General features: G+C 42.8%; 1 protein-coding gene across 1 annotated transcript; it reads right to left on the bottom strand.

The window, feature by feature from the left end:
• Positions 1 to 456: 456 nt before the first annotated feature.
• On the bottom strand, positions 457 to 16,821 carry LOC123513056. Its single transcript, XM_045269874.1, has 5 exons — positions 16,661 to 16,821; positions 7,366 to 7,970; positions 6,545 to 6,643; positions 6,108 to 6,219; positions 457 to 3,482 (listed from the first exon to the last, which is right to left on the bottom strand). The coding sequence occupies exons 1-5, from the start codon at positions 16,800 to 16,802 to the stop codon at positions 3,427 to 3,429; spliced, it is 1,014 nt and encodes a 337-aa protein (XP_045125809.1). The 5' UTR covers positions 16,803 to 16,821; the 3' UTR covers positions 457 to 3,426.
• Positions 16,822 to 18,182: the final 1,361 nt, after the last annotated feature.

The following is an 18,182-nucleotide window of genomic DNA, read 5'->3' on the forward strand; positions in this document are numbered from 1 at the left end:
TTGTCTTTGTGTGTGTGTGTGTGTGTGTGTGTGTGTGTGTGTGTGTGTGTGTGTGTGTGTGTGTGTGATGAATAAGAACTAAGTAATTAGGTATGAGCTATTTCATTTACCACAAGTCCAAACTCTTACATAAACTACGCTAGTGCTCGTAATGTTGCATCATACTATCGAAGATGACATCAGCATACTTGATAAAGATTCTGAGAGTGATCGTATGTCCGATATCGAGGCACGTGCAAATGATGTTCTAATAATAAGAGAAGGTGACAGTTTTTAACAACATGATATCTTGACTTGAAGGATCAATGGAATATAGCCTCCAAAAATGCTGTTGCACCCCCGTTGTTATTGGATGCAATGTTTTGTTGTTTGCTGGAATGTTATAGCCTTCTGACATTCCACACTACATTCCAGCTGGCAGGGATGGTAGTGTAGTTGACAAATAAATAGCCAAAGTGGGTTTTAGATTTTTTATTCATACGTAAAATATATTATTTTTATGCTTTTTACAATTTACAATACATGAAATTATGCCACCACAAAAGGCAAAACGGTTACAAGAAAGGAAAGGAAATGGAAGAAAGCGGCGAGATACAGCGACGTAAAAGCTGAGAGAGAGAGAGAGAGAGAGAGAGAGAGAGAGAGAGAGAGAGAGAGAGAGAGAGAGAGAGAGAGAGAGAGAGAGAGAGAGAAATATATAAAGGCTGCTAAAAATAACGCAGAAGTATGTGACAAAAATACATATATAAGATTAAACCCTTAATTTACATTTGTAGATTAAAAACCTACACGTATATTTGAAAGAAAGACGAGGTAACACATGTCTTTAATAAACTGATGTCTTCCGATTAAATGAACAATGAATTCACTATTTGTGCATTGTCATCTTCAGAAGCAAAAGTAATTAACACCGATGAAGTTTGTGACAACGCGACGTGACAACAATGGAAAGTTTTAAGTACAATTAGACAACAGTGTGTACGTACATAATATCAAGCGAAGGTATTACACGTATGTGCCAAATCTTCTCATCATGCCTCATGCACTACATACACTATTCTGACGTGTGTTTGCTGTGAGAACCAGCTTGGTCTTGATTTTGAAAACGAGGATGAATAATAATACCCAAGAATGATGTCCTCGCTAGAATTGGTTCTCATGAGAAATAACATAAGATAACATAATAAGATAACATAATTGATTTGTTAGATTCACATGAGTGTTTATATATATATATATATATATATATATATATATATATATATATATATATATATATATATATATATATATATATATATATATATATATATATTAATATATATATTAATGAAGCTAAATCTTTGCTAAGCTATCACAAGAATCATGAAGAATCACTGGAACCTCAAACATTTCCACTAAAGCTTGCTAAAAGTGGTGGAGCTGAGACGACGAGCTGTTCGGGGATGTGGTCCCTTGGTGATAGCTTTATGTAATCGGAAGTCAAAACCAGCAGCAACACACGCGACTAGAAGGAGACTCTGGGCAAGATTGAGGAAGGCTCGGATCTAACAAGGCACGACGACAAATCCACAATGATGGTACAGTAGAGTCAATGACAGATAAAGTTGACAACGATCGCAATTTTAAAGCCGAGTTATCGTTAGGCGTCAAGTTGCTGCGATAGGAGAGGAAGATCACAAGGCTGGGTGATAAATTAGATCTCCTCTGTCACTGACCGATTGTATCTACATGATTGATTACTGGAAAAAAAAAAATTCTTATTTCTACTTTATATTGAAAGAAACCATGTTTTTTTTTTTGTCTTACATTGATAGACAGTATTGCCTTTTTTTTATTTTATACTGAGAAAAATATTTTTTTTTTTCTATTTTATCTTTAAAGTAACATTTTTTAGTCTTATATTTTTAAACATTTTGTTTTTAAAGTAGCATTTAAAAATTTTGTATTTTAAAACATTTTCACCTTCTAGCTCACTCTCTTACTATGAGTACGTTAATCTGTGAATAACGTGTGAACGTTAGAAAAAATACTAAGAAAAATTTTATGAAACACTGTTAAGTTTGTTACAAATAACATTTTCCTTGCACAACCTAATTGAATTATTCAGAAAGTAGTGACACGCATTATGAGTGCAATGTTAGCGTGCGTAAGTACAGTTATCATGCAAGTAATGGTACAGAGGGTCTCGTTCATTATCTTAACCCACTTCTTTCAAAATGCCGAAGCAAGGGCACGTCAAATGGGCACACGATGATTTATTTTCCGAATTACTACCTTAGATCTAATGACATTAATGATATTTGGATTCATCACATGACTTCTTTATAACGTATATCAAAATTAATAGTTTTGTATCATAACCTGATCACACGAAGCCGACGAAGCCACGCGGGGAACACGGCACAGGAGACACTTGGCCTCCGCTCGACGGGTAGAGTTTCCTTACATGGCCAATACCAGAAGATCGTCTAATACTATGAACAATAAATACAGTTCCCTTCCGGATGGGATGCGACGTCATAATGATATGTTGTTGGAGGTGCTGACCAGCGACCCTGCGCGGCCAGGGAACTTGAGCTGAGGAAGACGCGGTCACCAGACAGACTTACTCGCACTGCGCAGGCTGTTAGTGCCACGACGAGATATGTTATGTTAAAAGAACTACAAGTCAGCGATGCGTAAAACGATATTAACAAAAAAAACACTGACTTAAAAACCTAAGCTCAAACCTGACTATCTATTTCTGTTTTATAATACGTACATTTAATGCCACAGCTCACTCCAGGCAGACACTTGTACTTCCAGGGAGTGACTTGGAAGCGATGTGATAAAGAATTTAAGGACAGAAATATAAAATAGTCTTTGTACGTAAAGGGAACGCTTATCTGGTAGAAAACGGAATATACGACAACAAACGAACGTACGTCAAGATGTTACTTGTCTCATTCGACTGGAAGAAAATATGCATGGAAGTGATTCATCCGATAGAAAAGTGACGATGACGATACGAAGATTTCTTTTTAGTGTCTTGTGTTAAAGTTAATACAGGAGAAGTTAATAGTTAAGCCGTAATGATATTTCTTTACAAGATATTGCCTAATGTCATGAAAGAAAAGCTGTACTCGTATTTCGAAGCAAAGTGAGATGATTTGAAATGATTAAAGGCACATTTGGCACCGACTTGGGAAATTGACTGCCACGGTGGAGTGCGTGCCAGCAGGTGATACTTGTCCTGGCCCTGGCACCAGCACGGCTTGAGGATCTGAAGCGTGGTGGCGACATGAGCTCGGCACTCAGGAAAGCGACTGGCCGACGACGATGATAGTATGTCACAACCTTGACGTGAAGGTGACACTTTGCATATGTATAGAGCTGTAGGCAGGTCAGGAGCAGCAGGACACGTAGGGTAAAGGGGCTGGGTATTCAGGCGGCGCGGGCAAGCAGGCTGGTCACATCTACATCTGCGTAGGACACCAGGCCTGGGGAGAACAAAACAATCTGTTGATCACGGAGAGAGAGAGAGAGAGAGAGAGAGAGAGAGAGAGAGAGAGAGAGGGGGGGGCGGACAGGACACTGAGAATACCAAGGATTACATGTAACGCCGCGAACCACGTCCACCCGGGAGCATAAACACACACAACAGATCAGCAAAGAGACGAGCCAGGATTGTAGAGCCACTGAGCATAACTAATTCTCCGTCGGTGCGTTCTTTGCTCCCTCGCCGGCCTGACAATACTTCCTGAAGCACCATCTCCAAGCAGCGCCCCTGCCGTTGTCCGACTCACGGAATATTTACTGATATGAAAAGGCAAACTTTGCTTAGGTTCGAAAAATATTTTGGTTTTCTTGACTCGAGATGGTGGAGTGACGTCACACACCTCGCCAGGAGAGATGACCAGAAATTTGATGCCGTATGAGAGAACATTTGAATGGAGGATGCTGTTCGTTGAGCAAACCTACTTTATTTCTTCCATGGCATCTCACAAAATATTACTTTTGTATGTTACAGTAAAATACATGAAAGCAATGTGAACATATGAAGAAATACTTAGGTTCATATCTGCATGTTCCCGTGATGACTTGAGCACAAAGGCAGAGAACAACATAATGCTTCACCTGTCAGAGGCTTTACGACAGCCAAGTAGCAATTAGCGTATAGAAAAACAGGTGAAAAATAAGACGAAAACACTTGAATATTTGTAAACTTGTAAACTGATGTAGGTAGGACTTATGTATGTGTGCAAGATTGTCTCTCTCTCTCTCTCTCTCTCTCTCTCTCTCTCTCTCTCTCTCTCTCTCTCTCTCTCTCTGTGTTATGTATGTGTATGTGTATGTGTATGTATGTATGTAATGTACGTGATTACTTATTATTTATCTTTGATACCTTCGAACAAAATCTCACAGTTATCTTATTCTTATCAGCCATAAACAACCACATTCCCATTCCCCAATATCACCTCAATTCTCTTCTTCAGTTTTCTTCATACACTTCCTTTCCGCACAGTTCCCCCTTTCCTCACATTTCCTCTACTCCTCTCGTCCTTTACATCTCCCCTCGTCTCCTTTACTCCCACATCTCCCCTCCTCTCGCACTTCCTCCTTACAAGACGCAATTTGCTGCCGCTCTGACGCTGTGGTGACGGGTGCCAGAAGGTGCCACGGGTGCCTAAGTGCCAGATGTGTGTTGCCATCAGTGTGTGCCGCTTAAATGTGTGTGTGTGTGTGTGTGTGTGTGTGTGTGTGTGTGTGTGTGTGTGTGTGTGTGTGTGTGTGTGTGTGTGTGTGTGTGTGTGTGTGAAGTGCACTGTATGTAATGGTGTGCAGTTGCCAACAAGATCTAACTTTATTTTCTTATCCTTCCTTACTCTCACCATCTAACACCACCATTACCATCATTTCACCATCACTATCACCACCATCACCACCACCGTTACCGTCACCATCTCTCTGGAAGCTGACCCGAAAATTGATTCTTCCCTCACCGAGTGATGTAGAATGTAAACTAGACTTTTGAATTCCAGCTAGACATGTTTTTAATTTCCGTCACCCAGATTGGCGTTTCGTGTTGCCGGCGCTAACGATGATGATGCAACTGTCAATTGAGGCAAAAAATTATATTTGCTACGTTAAATTGCTCACGACTTGAGACGATATCGGGCCTTAATTGATTGGACGGGGGCTTTGAGGCGTCTACGGCGGGGAAACTCGTCCCTATGACCTTCTAGCGATAGGTCTAAAATCCTGCGAGATTCAGCCTAAGTAGAGAAGGCAATAGCACCTTTATGGAAGGAGTAATGAGGGCTCAAAATCAGGGAAGGTGTCTGGTGGCCTGAAACACGATTAATTCCCCTGGTCTAATTTCACTCGGTTTAAAATTCTAATGAAGCTATTTGCCAGCTGATCATAGCGAGAGGGAGTGTTTACCCTTCCATGATTACCCAACAATGAAGGTGAATTATCAGGGGGAAAAATAGGCTTTCTCTCCCACTGCGGCTTCTTCCCTCCCTTACCCTTCCCGTCCCCTTCCTCCCTGGAGTCTTCATCCCCAACCTTCTCTTCCCTACCAGCTTCCTTCTCCTTTATCATCCACCCTTTCTTACAACTTCACGATCAACCGTATCCTGTGTTTTTAGTTTTCTTCAGTTTTTTTTTTTTTTTTTCAGCTTCCGCGTCCGTCCCCTTTACCTCCCACGCTCTTCTCCACAAGACCCTCCACGTTCTCTCCACCTAAAGTGCTCTTCTTTACCAGCTTCCACTTCATGATTTCACCGTCCAGGGTTAATTTAATTTCACGTTCCCAACTCTTAGCTTGCCTTATTCCGCTTATCTGTACTCTCTCTCTCTCTCTCTCTCTCTCTCTCTCTCTGTGTGTGTGTGTGTGTGTGTGTGTGTGTGTGTGTGTGTGTGTGTGTGTGTGTTTACTCGTATTAATCATATTTATCTGATTTTCTCGTACAAGCAGCGTGATTAAGATTTATTTATTCGACTTGGCAATATTTGTGATTAATGCAAATAGACTCACATCAGGTCTGTTTACTATAGAATACTGACTCACTGCAAAACTCTGCTGGTGGTGGCACTGTGAGCGGAGAGGCATGACTTACCTGCCGAGGAGACGAGATTTCTGAGGGAGTTGAGGGCGGAGAGGAGATCACGGTGCCACACGGTCACGGCAGCCACCATCAGTCCACCACGGCGCTCCATTTCCACCTCCACCTGTCACAAAAAGGTCATATATGTTTCTCTCTCTCTCTCTCTCTCTCTCTCTCTCTCTCTCTCGACCGTTTTTCATCAGTAAATAGTTGTACAGAGATTCATAGGTTAGGTTAAAGGTGATGGTGCTAGTCCAGCTCATCGAAACCTAAGTATAGATTTAATTAACAGGTGGGTAAAGAAAAAAAACAAGCAAACAAAGAAACAAACTAATAAACACACTCCACCTTAACATACAAACATACTTTACACACACACACACACACACACACACACATATTCTCTCTCTCTCTCTCTCTCTCTTACATAACATCTCTTTGTGTCTCACCGTGGCACCTGCGATGCTGCCTCTCCAGCTCGGCATCCCAGGCCCGTCCGGGGAGTCCTTGATGAACACTTGGCCGGTGCTGTCCTCGCCCTCGCCCTCCTGAAGTATATATCACAACCGTCACGCTAACAGTACTGCCATGACTGAATGGAATATGCTTAAGAAGATACCTAATTTATATGCATGTTATACTATTTTTTTTCGTTTTACAATATAAGTAACTCTAACACACACACACACACACACACACACACACACATATTGATAGAATTTTCAGAGAGACATATAATTTGCTAAGGAATATTGGATTAGCATTTCACTACATGGACAAAGAAATGATGAAGAAACTGATAAGTACTATAATAAGACCCAGATTGGAATATGCAGGAGTAGTGTGGCTACAAGAATGGTCCCAGAATTTTAAGGGATGACATACGGAGAGACTAAAGGCTATGGATCTACCAACCCTGGAACAGAGAAGGGAGAGAGGGGATCTGATACAAGTTTATAAATTGATCAACGGAATGGACCAAGTGGATAATGAGAAACTGATCCTGAGAGAAGAATATGACATTCGAAGCACAAGATCGCATAGTAAAAAGCTGAGAAAGGGAAGATGCCTGAGAGATGTTAAAAAATATAGTTTCCCACAAAGATGTGTTGAGACGTGGTACAGTTTGAGTGAAGAAGTGGTGTCAGCAACGAGTGTGCATAGCTTCAAAGAAAAATTGGATAAGTGTAGATATGGAGATGGGGCCACAGGAAATAAAGCCCAGGCCCTGTAAAACTACAACTAGGTAAATAAATACACACACACGTACCTCAGGAAGGTCACAGATCACTATGGACTCGGAGCAGGACATCACCAGGTTCTGAAGACTCTGCTCCGTCAGCCTGTCGTCACCAGAGGCCTCTGCAGTGGGGTCAGTGAAGAATCCCAAGTCTGCTAATTTCTGACGCAGGTCTCCACGGGCCAAAAATTTTCTATAAACACTAAATTTCTGTTCTGGAAACTCTGAGTTGCATGCTTCATCGTCAGTAGCATCGACCAGTACCCATGAAGCCTCGTCAACGGGACTACTCGGCCTTACTTTGTCGGCTGCCTCCTCTTCCAGCTGAGTCAGGTCGTCTTCACACTTGTCAAGACCTTCATCATCATCGTCGTCGTCGTCGTCCTCCTCCTTCTCCTCCTCTTCCTGGTCCTCCTCAGGCGAGTCTTCCCTTGTCGCCGCTTCACACGCTAAGGAAGGCAACGTCTGTGGTGGTGAAGGTGAAGGCGTTCTGGACTTCCTCTCGTCCTCAACAGCTGCCTCTGCAATCTCCTGAGCCAGTAATTCCAAGTCCTGTGAGGCCTCCAAGTGTGGCTCCCGACACTCAATGATCTCGATGTTGCTCGAGTCTTGTGCCTCACTCCTGTCTGCCATGTCTGGGGAATAGTAACATACATTAAGCTCGTGAATGGATATGTTGCCATATATAATTACAATCATATGTTAAGAAAATGGGTGTCTACTTTTCTGTATACGTGAAGATGTAAGACAAATACTAAGCACTGTACTCTAGATATTACATTAAAACCATCTTCCTCGTTAATTTTTCCCGCTCCCTCTACACAGGACTACTCGTCTCGGCTCTTGTACAAATTTAGGTCATTAGGTCCCTCTCTTCGCAGCCTCGCCCATTGTGTTTCCTTCACACCACTCAGACAGTTTTAGCGCCTGTCCTCTGTCTCGTGAAATACACCGGCTTCTGTTTCTCTTAGTTTCCACGATTTTTATTTATTTATTAATCTTTTACAACCTTACATTTCAGTCTTTTACTTCTAAAAGGTACAGTGCGTACTTACTGCTTATCTTTGTATATCATTATTTTTCTCATCTCAACATTGAGTTTCACAATATATCTCCCTCCTTCTCTCATTCCTTCGCACCCCTGCACACTGTTCCTTCTCTTTATCTTCAGTTGTAAAGGTTGGCTTTCTTTGCTGTGTCTTGGGATTTGTATGAATAGTTTGTATTTTGAGTGTCATACGTTTATAATGAGGAACTCTCCAGGCTTGGTGGTGGGCGGCGAACCTAGACAGGCACGTCCTCTCATCCCTTGTGGCTGGCGGTGTAGGAAGGAGCAACAAAGGCGCGTTTGATGGTTCTCTGACCCAGTGCTGAGTGCTGAGTAGAGCTGCACATCTCCCGCTTCCTGCTGATCACCGGCGCCTGAGCATAGCAATAGCCAGCGTCTGTTGTCACCGCCTCACGCCGGCTGTTTGCTAAATGAAATCACATCATCCTGGAGGCTCTTGCTTGTGCAAAAGCGAGGCAGCACTTGAGACGGCGGAGGGCGCGGCTCTCCTCTCCGGGACGAAAGAACGACCTGCCAGGAAGCAACCAGTCTTGAATCTTATTGCAGGAGTCAGCAAGCCCCAGAGCCCAGGTCACGCTAAACGAAGATAAAGGAAATACGATGCTAAATTACGAAGCAGTCAGTGGCGCTGTCGGAAGCGGAGGAGGAGGAGGAGGAGGAGGAGGTAGAGCGCCCCGAGTGACCGGCGGCCAGCATGAGAGGACAATCGTGCACTAGTTTACTCGTACGTCACAAGTTTGCTTGGCAAGTTTACCTCCGAGTCTTGAGTACAATCCAGCACAATACCTAGTCCCTTCACGCTAATTGGGTGTCCAGGAGCCCTCCAGCCTTTCAGCGATGCCAGGCGCCGCTATTCTCTCCGCCTCGCGATGGGTGAAGCACTAGCTCCTGGCCCGGTGACTGCTGAAGGGCATGCACACACGGCGACCCAAGTGACCCCAGCAACTGGTGCCCGCTGATAACATGAAATTCGGCACTTTTTCAATGATATAAATGATTAAGACAAGAGTTTTTTTGACAAAAAAGTTGGACTGGTCTTTTTTCAGTTGTGTAACACCCTTGATTCTTATCACAAGCCAGGTGGAACAAGTTCATGTTGAAAAGGAGCAGAGCTGTAAATCGTAAATTAGTTGTATAATTTGAATAGTAACTTGGGCAGCACTTCAAATGTATTCCTTACGCAGACTGCACCATTGTCAATACCATTTCAGCTTGAGGCTCAGGAAGTGTGTGCTACGCTTCACCAGTCTGAGGTTTTATAGAGTGCATCAGTGCTTCTCACATCCTAAGTACTGTATCAATAGTCTCTGGTAACTCCGGTTCCCACACAGGCTGATATCTAAGACATCTACCTCACATCAGCAGCATACTCGTATTCAAATTCCGCTCACATCTGAGGCAACAAACCTAACAACATTACGTGAAATAAAAGGGATAGAGAAACTTAAATAACTTGGTATAGATAATTAGAACAAAAATAATGCAATAGAAAAAAGAAATAAAAAAAAAATCACCTCAATTCTGAAAATTTTTAAGTGACCCTTCAAGTTAGCTAGAACGAGTAGGAGATACAGATCTAGTTTAATATAGACACCAATGACCACGTGGTTGTGTTACCCAAGTGAGTGCTGTCGCGTGTTTATTTATTTATTCATTCATTTGAGTGTGTGTACTGTTTCCTAGTGTGTGAGGTCGACATGGCAGCCAGGAAAGAACAATGCCGTGGTGCGTATCATCATTCATAAACATGTAAACATCTGACACTCGTTTAAAACGGCTGAAAACACGCAACAAGTGGAAGTGGATAGCTTGTTAAGAATATGGCTACTTTAGGAGAGATGTGGATAAGGATGTAATAGCTTAGATTCGATGTGGATAGCTTAGATGTTGATAGCCTAGTCTTGGATAAACATATGGATAGCCTTGTGCACGTAGGTAAGAATAGCTCTATGTGGATGAACGGATATAAAAACGTTAAAAAAATGTGGATAGCGGGAAACAAATGAAAATATGTAGCCAAAGCATCATCTACTGACACGTATAGCAGACCGTTCACTCTAGAAAAGCTGAGTTGGAGCAGGTTTAAGTTGGTTAGACAAAGCTCTTCTTAGGGATTATGTATTCCGTATATCATTCTTGTACATTCCTTGACGTTGCTTGTATTGTTAAGAATATGTAGCTGGTTTTGTCAAGATTTTGCCTGAGTCTTTTCAACATGTACCTCTCTCTGATGGGTTTAGTGCCGTGTGTGTGGCATTGCTCTATCGTTTCTTCTCATTTCTTTTCATTTGTAATCGGTGTTGATTTGTGATAGCCTATTCAAGGTGTTTTCATTAGTGCAGTGAAAGGTGGTGATAACTCAGTGAATGATATCTGATAGCCTAATGGAACTGTTTGGTAGCCCAGAAAATAAAATGATAGCCTATAAAAAATGATAGCCTAGTTAAAAAAAAAGTGATAATCAGGTAAGAAAAGTATGATAAACTACTTTAATTGTAGATAACCCCGTTAAAATATGGAAAAGTCTTATCTACTTATTTATTCATTTATTTATTATTATTATTTTTTTTAGAAGCAGGACTATACCATTTTTATTAACTACATCAAATTCATTTATGCATCACCTTCGTCATACGTTCGCTGCGCACTGCTTAACCGTCGTACATTTTTAAGTAACTTCTATCTCAAGACTTGCATATCTTTACGGAACGCTGCGCTAAATTGAATACTTGCAAAATGTTGATGTATAAATATTACGTGAATATAAGTGTTAAGTGTTCAACGGTGCATAGTACCTGCAAATGTCTCGCTTTATGAGGTATGATTTCCGAGAATATAAGATACAGCACATAAAGTTTTCATTCGTTTAACAGTTTTATTAATATGTAAAGTCGCCATAAGAATCGTAAATATCACATTTCCTCAACTTGAACAGCAATGATTTTAAGCATATAGTTAAGGCCGTAAAGATAATGATAATAATAATAATAATAATAATGATAGTAATGATAATGATAGTAATGATAATGATAGTAATGATAATGATACTAATGATAATGAAATGCAGTTCAAATCTTTACGACTGGATTTTTTGTCACGTAAAAGTCGCAGACAGGAATGGAAAGGCAGCTTGGACTTCACAAGTTGTCGGGCCACACCCTGAGGGCATGCCGAGGAACAGACTGAACTCTCACCGTGCCCTGAATTTGGTGCCCCTAATGTGGTCCTCCAGCTCCCACCTTCACCACCACCACCACCACCACCACCACAGCAAGGTAAATGACACTTTTCTGTAACGTATTAATTTTCTAATAATACTTGGCCTTGTGATTGTTTGAACGTGTTTACTCGTACATTTGTCACTAATTGTACAAATATATGGTCAATCTATCAAATACTTTCAATTGATATATTTATCGTAATATATTCCAGTAGTAAATGCTCGTGTGTTTATCAGTCTGTGGGTCAGCCAGTCCACTTATCTCAAACGTGTGTTGGAAGTGTGAACTGCAATAATATTACGTAACATAGAAATAATCATCAAACTTTCATCTACTACATAATGTGTTGCAATCCCCTTTGAAAATTATGAATGAATGTATACGTAGACACGATATGTAAATAAGTGAATTAGCTGTTACTAGTAAAAATAGATGAAAGGGAGAGATAGCGAAATTGTGCAACATCACTAAAGAAAATGCGTAGAGAAGTTAAAGTTTTTCAAGTTTTACACGTAGTTACAGGAACCTCAAGTGACAAAAAAATACGTGATAAAGTTTGACATGGTTTCCCATCAGACACTGGGTAGTAAGTGGCGGATGTGACTGTGACTGGAGTTGAGAAGTGGGAAGTCTTGAGATTAACTGGTATCTTGGGTATTGCCACGAGCACCGCCTTGATGATGTGTCCACGGAGCTATGTCGAGAGTGGGTGGAACAGGTTCTCGAGAATACTATCAATATATAATGAGACAAAGAAGTGAAAGAAGAAGGAAAACGAAGCATGAAGTCTGTCAATTGATTTACTATTGTTTTGTTATTCACCATCAATTGTTTTCATCATCATCATCACCATCATCTCTGACATCTATGGTGGACAAATACCCTCAGTCTTCTCCACCGACTACCATCAGTTTCCTGTTTAATTCCTTCATCTTCTTTTCCGTCTAGCTCTCTTTCTAATAATCTGTCTGGCGTGTTTTGTATTTTATTTTACTCTTTTATATTATTCTAACTACTTTGTGTACTCAGTCTATGTATACTTTTGATATTATGTAGAATTGTAGACCTTTCGTGAGTGTGCAGAAGGGAGAGATCATGGCCCCTTGTCTCTGCTCACGTGTTAAGAGATAGCGGGGCCAGACTCCTTAACCATCACAAAGAATAGTCATCGTTATCTTGAGTGTGAAAGCGGCTCTGTGATGAGTTATCTGGATGGGTGTCTCAACGTGGAATATGCGTCATTATCATCACCTGGTTTTGAGTTTTTGTAAGCGTGTTTCTAACTGAACATTTGTGTAGGTTAAGTGCACTACATTCTGTAACGTTTCTCTCGCTCCCACCACCCGCTCCTTCACTTGTGCTGCAGATAATCACAGCTAAATCGTTCTTTTTTTCGTTTTCCTTGTCCGTCACTGTGGCTTTTGTGGTTTATCCGTTCATGCCGTTGCTGAAACTCTGTATTTATCGCATTATTCTTCACGCTGACTCAGTATGCTGAAGTAAGTCACAAGCAAGAATGAAATGATTGATCTTTTATCCGTAAAATCTTAATTGCTTACGATTTGTTTATTCATTTGCATTTTTTAACATCTGAACTGCGTCTTTAGACGTTAAATGGTCTGAGTAGTATGGCATCGAGATGAGAACATATTTGTCACGAATGTCTTCTCTAAGTATAGCTAACAACGGCGAACCATTCATTCACCCACAAATTCACCCTCAGCTACCTTTTCTACGTATATCTAGTTGAAACGAAGGTTTGGAATCACTTATGTAATGAAAACATAATGCGTGTCAACAAATGTATATCAAGGCTGAGTGTGCGGCGCAGAGATACGTCTTTGTCTTTGTGGCTTGTGCGGTGCTCACCCTGACACAGCGGCAGCTCGCGAATGAAATGTGCTGCGCAGACCCACACGTGTTGCGGCAGGTGTGAGTGATGGCAGGTGTTACGGAAGAAGGTTGAGGGCGATATCGTTCCCCAGTATTTTCACTTTGTCAGTCCCATTGTTGTATCATGGCCATTATTTTAACAAATGGCCCCAGCTCACCTGGTGTGCGTTCGTCGAACTTAACAGGAAAAAAAGAAGTTGCACGTCATGTACGGACGCGTCAGAGTGAGTCATCGGTGGAGTTCTTGAGGCCTTGCTTTGGGTCGTGAGACGGCGAGGCGCTTGGCTGGAAAGCTGCAGTATAAGGGTCGGGTTCAACAAAAAAGAACTTAGCCCTTGAACACATGCTCTCCATATATTAAAGAAAAAAAATTGACTGTAGTAATGCGGATCTATACAGATGAGCAATGTATGAAGGTGTTACGTGGTTATCTGTAATTACCAAAACATATCAGCCTGGTACACGTATGCAAATGTATGCACGAAGATTATGTCAGAGGAAGGGTAGCTCATTTCATGAGAGAGAGAGAGAGAGAGAGAGAGAGAGAGAGAGAGAGAGAGAGATATGTATTCAAGCAAATGAGGACTATTTAATATATCAGTAATGGCAGCTCAGACCTTTGTACAGAATTCTTTTTACGTCTTAATCAAGTATATACTTGTTCTTTCAAGTTTATTTTTTGTTATTCTATCTAATCCACTTTATTCATCATATATTATCATTATTATTATTATTATTATCATCATCATCATCATCATCATCATCATCATTATCACTACTACTACTACTACTACTTACTTATTAACAGATTAATTTAATTGTTTTTTGAGTGCGTTCACCGTCCCCGTCCAGATCCACGACCCTTGTCAACGGGATCCAGTGAGCGGGAAAGGCGAGACGGCTCACCTATCTGTATGAAACATTCCGCCACGGTACGCCCGCCGACCCTGATCAGGCGACACTTACCCCGGGTTATGTGATATGCCTGGGGCGTCGACCGACTGCCGCGCGATAATCGAATGATATTTAGACGAGTGTGATTGGCTTGATCTTTTCATTTCAGGTGAACTGAGGGTGTTTTTTAGATCCATTTTTCTACTGACAGTAAAATGTTTTGAGGTGAAGGTAAGGCTCGCTTCAAGGAGTCTTTGAGGTGAGAACATGAGAGCAAGTCGTGTACAGTTTTTCCTTTTTATTATTTTTAGCAATTTTACGGTTTTATGGTTTTGAGTGTGGCGAACCTGAAGCCTTCGCATTATGACGAACTGAAAAGGAATGTAGCGAGACAGACTTGGGGGAACGTGGGAGAGCAGTGGCGCAGTTACAGCCTCATCAGCGCGTGTCCCTCCCGCCACCCTCCAGGAGGACCTGAGGGTGGGATTCGTTGGGTTTCTTTCCTTGAGTCTCAAGGTGGAAGGGAATTTCTCCGTCAAAGCAAACAAAATGCCCTGCGTCAGCAGTTTTTAAGCATTTTCTGTCATCATGGTCACTGTTTAGTATTTTTCTTACTAGCGTGGAACGTTTGGGGAAACTCTCATGGTGGAAGGAATGGGCAGAGATTTATGAAAAGGTAAGGTTGAGCGAGACATTCATAGCCTTGAAACACTGCTCAAGGTTTACTTCACCTTGTGGGCGGCCTAACCTTGAGCGCTCACTTCTCTGGGCATGTATGTATGTGTGCATGTTTGGCTAGCCACTGGTTCTGACTAGTTGATTAAACCTCTTTCGTAACCACCTCTCTCTCCTTGACTCCGTACTCGAAAGCAGGAGGGAGGAGACTTAATGGTGACCTTGGCTGGTAAACATCTGCCCTGCAACACGCCCAACATCACCCTCCCCCCCTTGCGTAGGCCTCCTCATTAAAGGGAGGAGCTTCATCAAAGACTATTTTCATCCCAAGGATATTTCCCTGCTTTTGTGTATTGTGGTCCGTGGATGACGCAACCTCGGGGCAAGGCAGACCTTGTGACGTGTGCACTGGCAACATCACCTCCCTCGCTCCTACACACCATAAATCACACCCGTCTTCTTTGCTGGGGGTCTTAGTGTTTTTTGGCATGCAGGTGTGTGTCTTACAGATTACGTGGGACATGTTGCGTCGATGTTTTACATGCTGAGTTATTGATTTTGGTGAGAAACACTACATGCGTAGTTCGAAACAATGTGGGAAGTGACGAGTTCCTCTGAGAAAAGTGGAGGGTGTGGGTGTATTCGAACAGCACACCCTACACTCGGCGCATTTGACCTTCCTTGATGCAAATACCGTTACAAAACATCAAGTTAAAGGCACATACAGCCACCTAACATCATTGTGGTTAAGTGTGGCAGCTGTGCATCTCAGGGCCACGGGAACTGGAGCCACGGAGGACGCCAGGAGCCAGGGCCACGCGTATGTCACCCACAACAAACGTCCTGTGGCCTTGGAATACATCGCATAAATCACGTAACCTTTTCCTTCGTTATTGAGAAAGTAGACAACACTGATCGGCATATCCTGTCACCAAGAGGCAGCGGCAGTCACCTAGCACTATTTCACTCCCGTCGCTCGACCTTGTGACGGGTTGCAGTGTTGTGAGGAGCCTCAATTATGCTACGTAACACAAAGACCTACTAATGATTCAAGGGCCGTGTTTGTCATCCTTCGCTACTGTCACTGCAAGGGGAGGAGGAGCTTCATTTAGTAGCATGAAGAAACTCTCACTGAACGTTATAAGGATCTTGCGCACTGCTTTGTTGCATCCCCGACCTCATTCACTTGTGCGTTTACGGTGAAAGAAACAAAAAATAAAAGTCCTTGATGGAGTAGGTGTCAGTAGAGTCTTGGGAGTCTGCCAAGAGGTGCAGAGGTACTGGCAGGCTGTGGTGCAGGAGGGAATCGTCACTCCCCCTGAGGAACACTTTATTGTGGGTCTAACTTGCCCACAGCACGAGACACACCACACACGGACCAACCTTACTATCCTTTGTTTCCCGGAGTAGCAGTGGACGTGCACGAGGGAGTCTGTGATCAATATTAGTGGGCAGTGGAGGGCTCGCTCACTCCAGTGTTGGCTCCTCGGCGCTCCCTCGGCGGTGCGACACAATGAGCAGTGCGCGAGGCTCTGCTGGTCTCTGTTCACCAGTTACTCAAGCCAACACTCACCACTGTATGAGGGTAGCGTCACTGAGGTCTTCTTGCTGCACTGTCTTCCCGCGTGTTGCTCTTGTCTCCTCGCGCCAAATCGAAATGTGTGTATGTGTGTGGAATGGGTCGCAGCACCAACTTTCACCCACTCCCGGAGCATAAGAGATAACTTGGCATTGAGGTCTTTAGGTTACGCTCGGTACAGGGCTTACTCACTCTTATGCTTCCTCAAGGGCCACAAACAGCTGATCTGAGAGGGCCCCGGACGGAGCGTAACTCTACCTGTGGATGCGGGAAAAAAGACTGAAAGGTTTCGTGTTACTAGCGTGTGCTCTAGACTGAACTTTAGCAAATAGAAGGTGAAAACAAAGTGCACCATTAACCATACATGTCACCATTTGTTGCTATATTGAGTTGAGACGTGCATACGAATGAGTGAGATTATAACACCAATCGGCAACCTCTTAACCCTTTCTCTATTTGACGGGGATTACTCAAACGTCAGCTGCGAGGAGAGGGCGAGCGGATCATTTATAACTAACATGAGAGTATTTTCATGCGTAAGTGAAAGGATGTGAAGCGAGGACAAGGCAGGAGAGAGAGAGAGAGAGAGAGAGAGAGAGAGAGAGAGAGAGAGAGAGAGAGAGAGAGAGAGAGAGAGTTGTAGTGGCGGTGGTGTGGTGGTGGCTGGACAGAGGAAAGGGAAAGGGGTGAGGTAGTGCCGTGGAAGGGGTGAGAGGAAGTGACTGGGGGGTTGGTGGGAGGGAGGGACTGAGGGACTGCACCGCATCTACCGTACCAGAGAGAGAGAGAGAGAGAGAGAGAGAGAGAGAGAGAGAGAGAGAGAGAGAGAGAACAGGAAAGCGGTCACAGATCATACATTCCTATCATCTTTATCTGATTACTATTCCTGTTATATGAGAAACATTGCATCACAGGCGAAGATAACGCACTGAAGGAGGAAGAAAAGGACGAGGAGGAGGAAGAAATCATTATATCTATACAAACACATCCAAACACAGTCTTATTCGCCATGTTCTCCCTGCTACACACAATCCGGTCATGGCCATCTCTTAAATATGCACAGGAGTGGGCGTAGTGACGTATCTACTACATCAATGTTTTGCCTCTGCCGCGACGCATCTAACATTACAAGCCTCGGTAAGGGCAAGGTAACTCTGCGGCCGTGTCTTCCTCCTTCTCCCCGTAAGCCGCGAGTTTCTCCTAGTCACCCACACACGAAGGTGAAGATCATGAAGAGACGCGACTCGCAAATTGAATCTCTAACACATGAGTAAATAAAGTAGGAATATACATGACTATAGAAAGTGATACTCGTGTGTTTTATTGGCGGCCTTTGTCGTGAGTTTTGTAGGTCATGAAGAATACGACCTGAATAACGAGCGTTGACGAGACAAAGCGTTGTGAAGGACCTGCACCTGAATCTCGTGTCCATAAAGGAGTGAACGACAGGATAAGGTTAACCCCTTCAGCACCATGACGGGTTTCCATATTCATTCTGCTTACTATTTGGCGATTT

This window comes from Portunus trituberculatus, chromosome 35, assembly GCF_017591435.1.
Source record: "Portunus trituberculatus isolate SZX2019 chromosome 35, ASM1759143v1, whole genome shotgun sequence".
Taxonomy (NCBI): Eukaryota; Metazoa; Arthropoda; class Malacostraca; order Decapoda; family Portunidae; genus Portunus; species Portunus trituberculatus.

Bases quoted from the DNA above. Each gene is read 5' to 3' on its own strand.
- LOC123513056 (XM_045269874.1), bottom strand. From the start codon at position 16,802: ATGCTCCGGGAGTGGGTGAAAGTTGGTGCTGCGACCCATTCCACACAC. The intron at 6,220-6,544 runs GTGAGACACAAA...TTTTTGTGACAG, and splicing joins GCAGCATCGCAGGTGCCACG to GTGGAGGTGGAAATGGAGCG. The intron at 3,483-6,107 runs GTAAGTCATGCC...TGTTCTCCCCAG, and splicing joins AAATCTCGTCTCCTCGGCAG to GCCTGGTGTCCTACGCAGAT.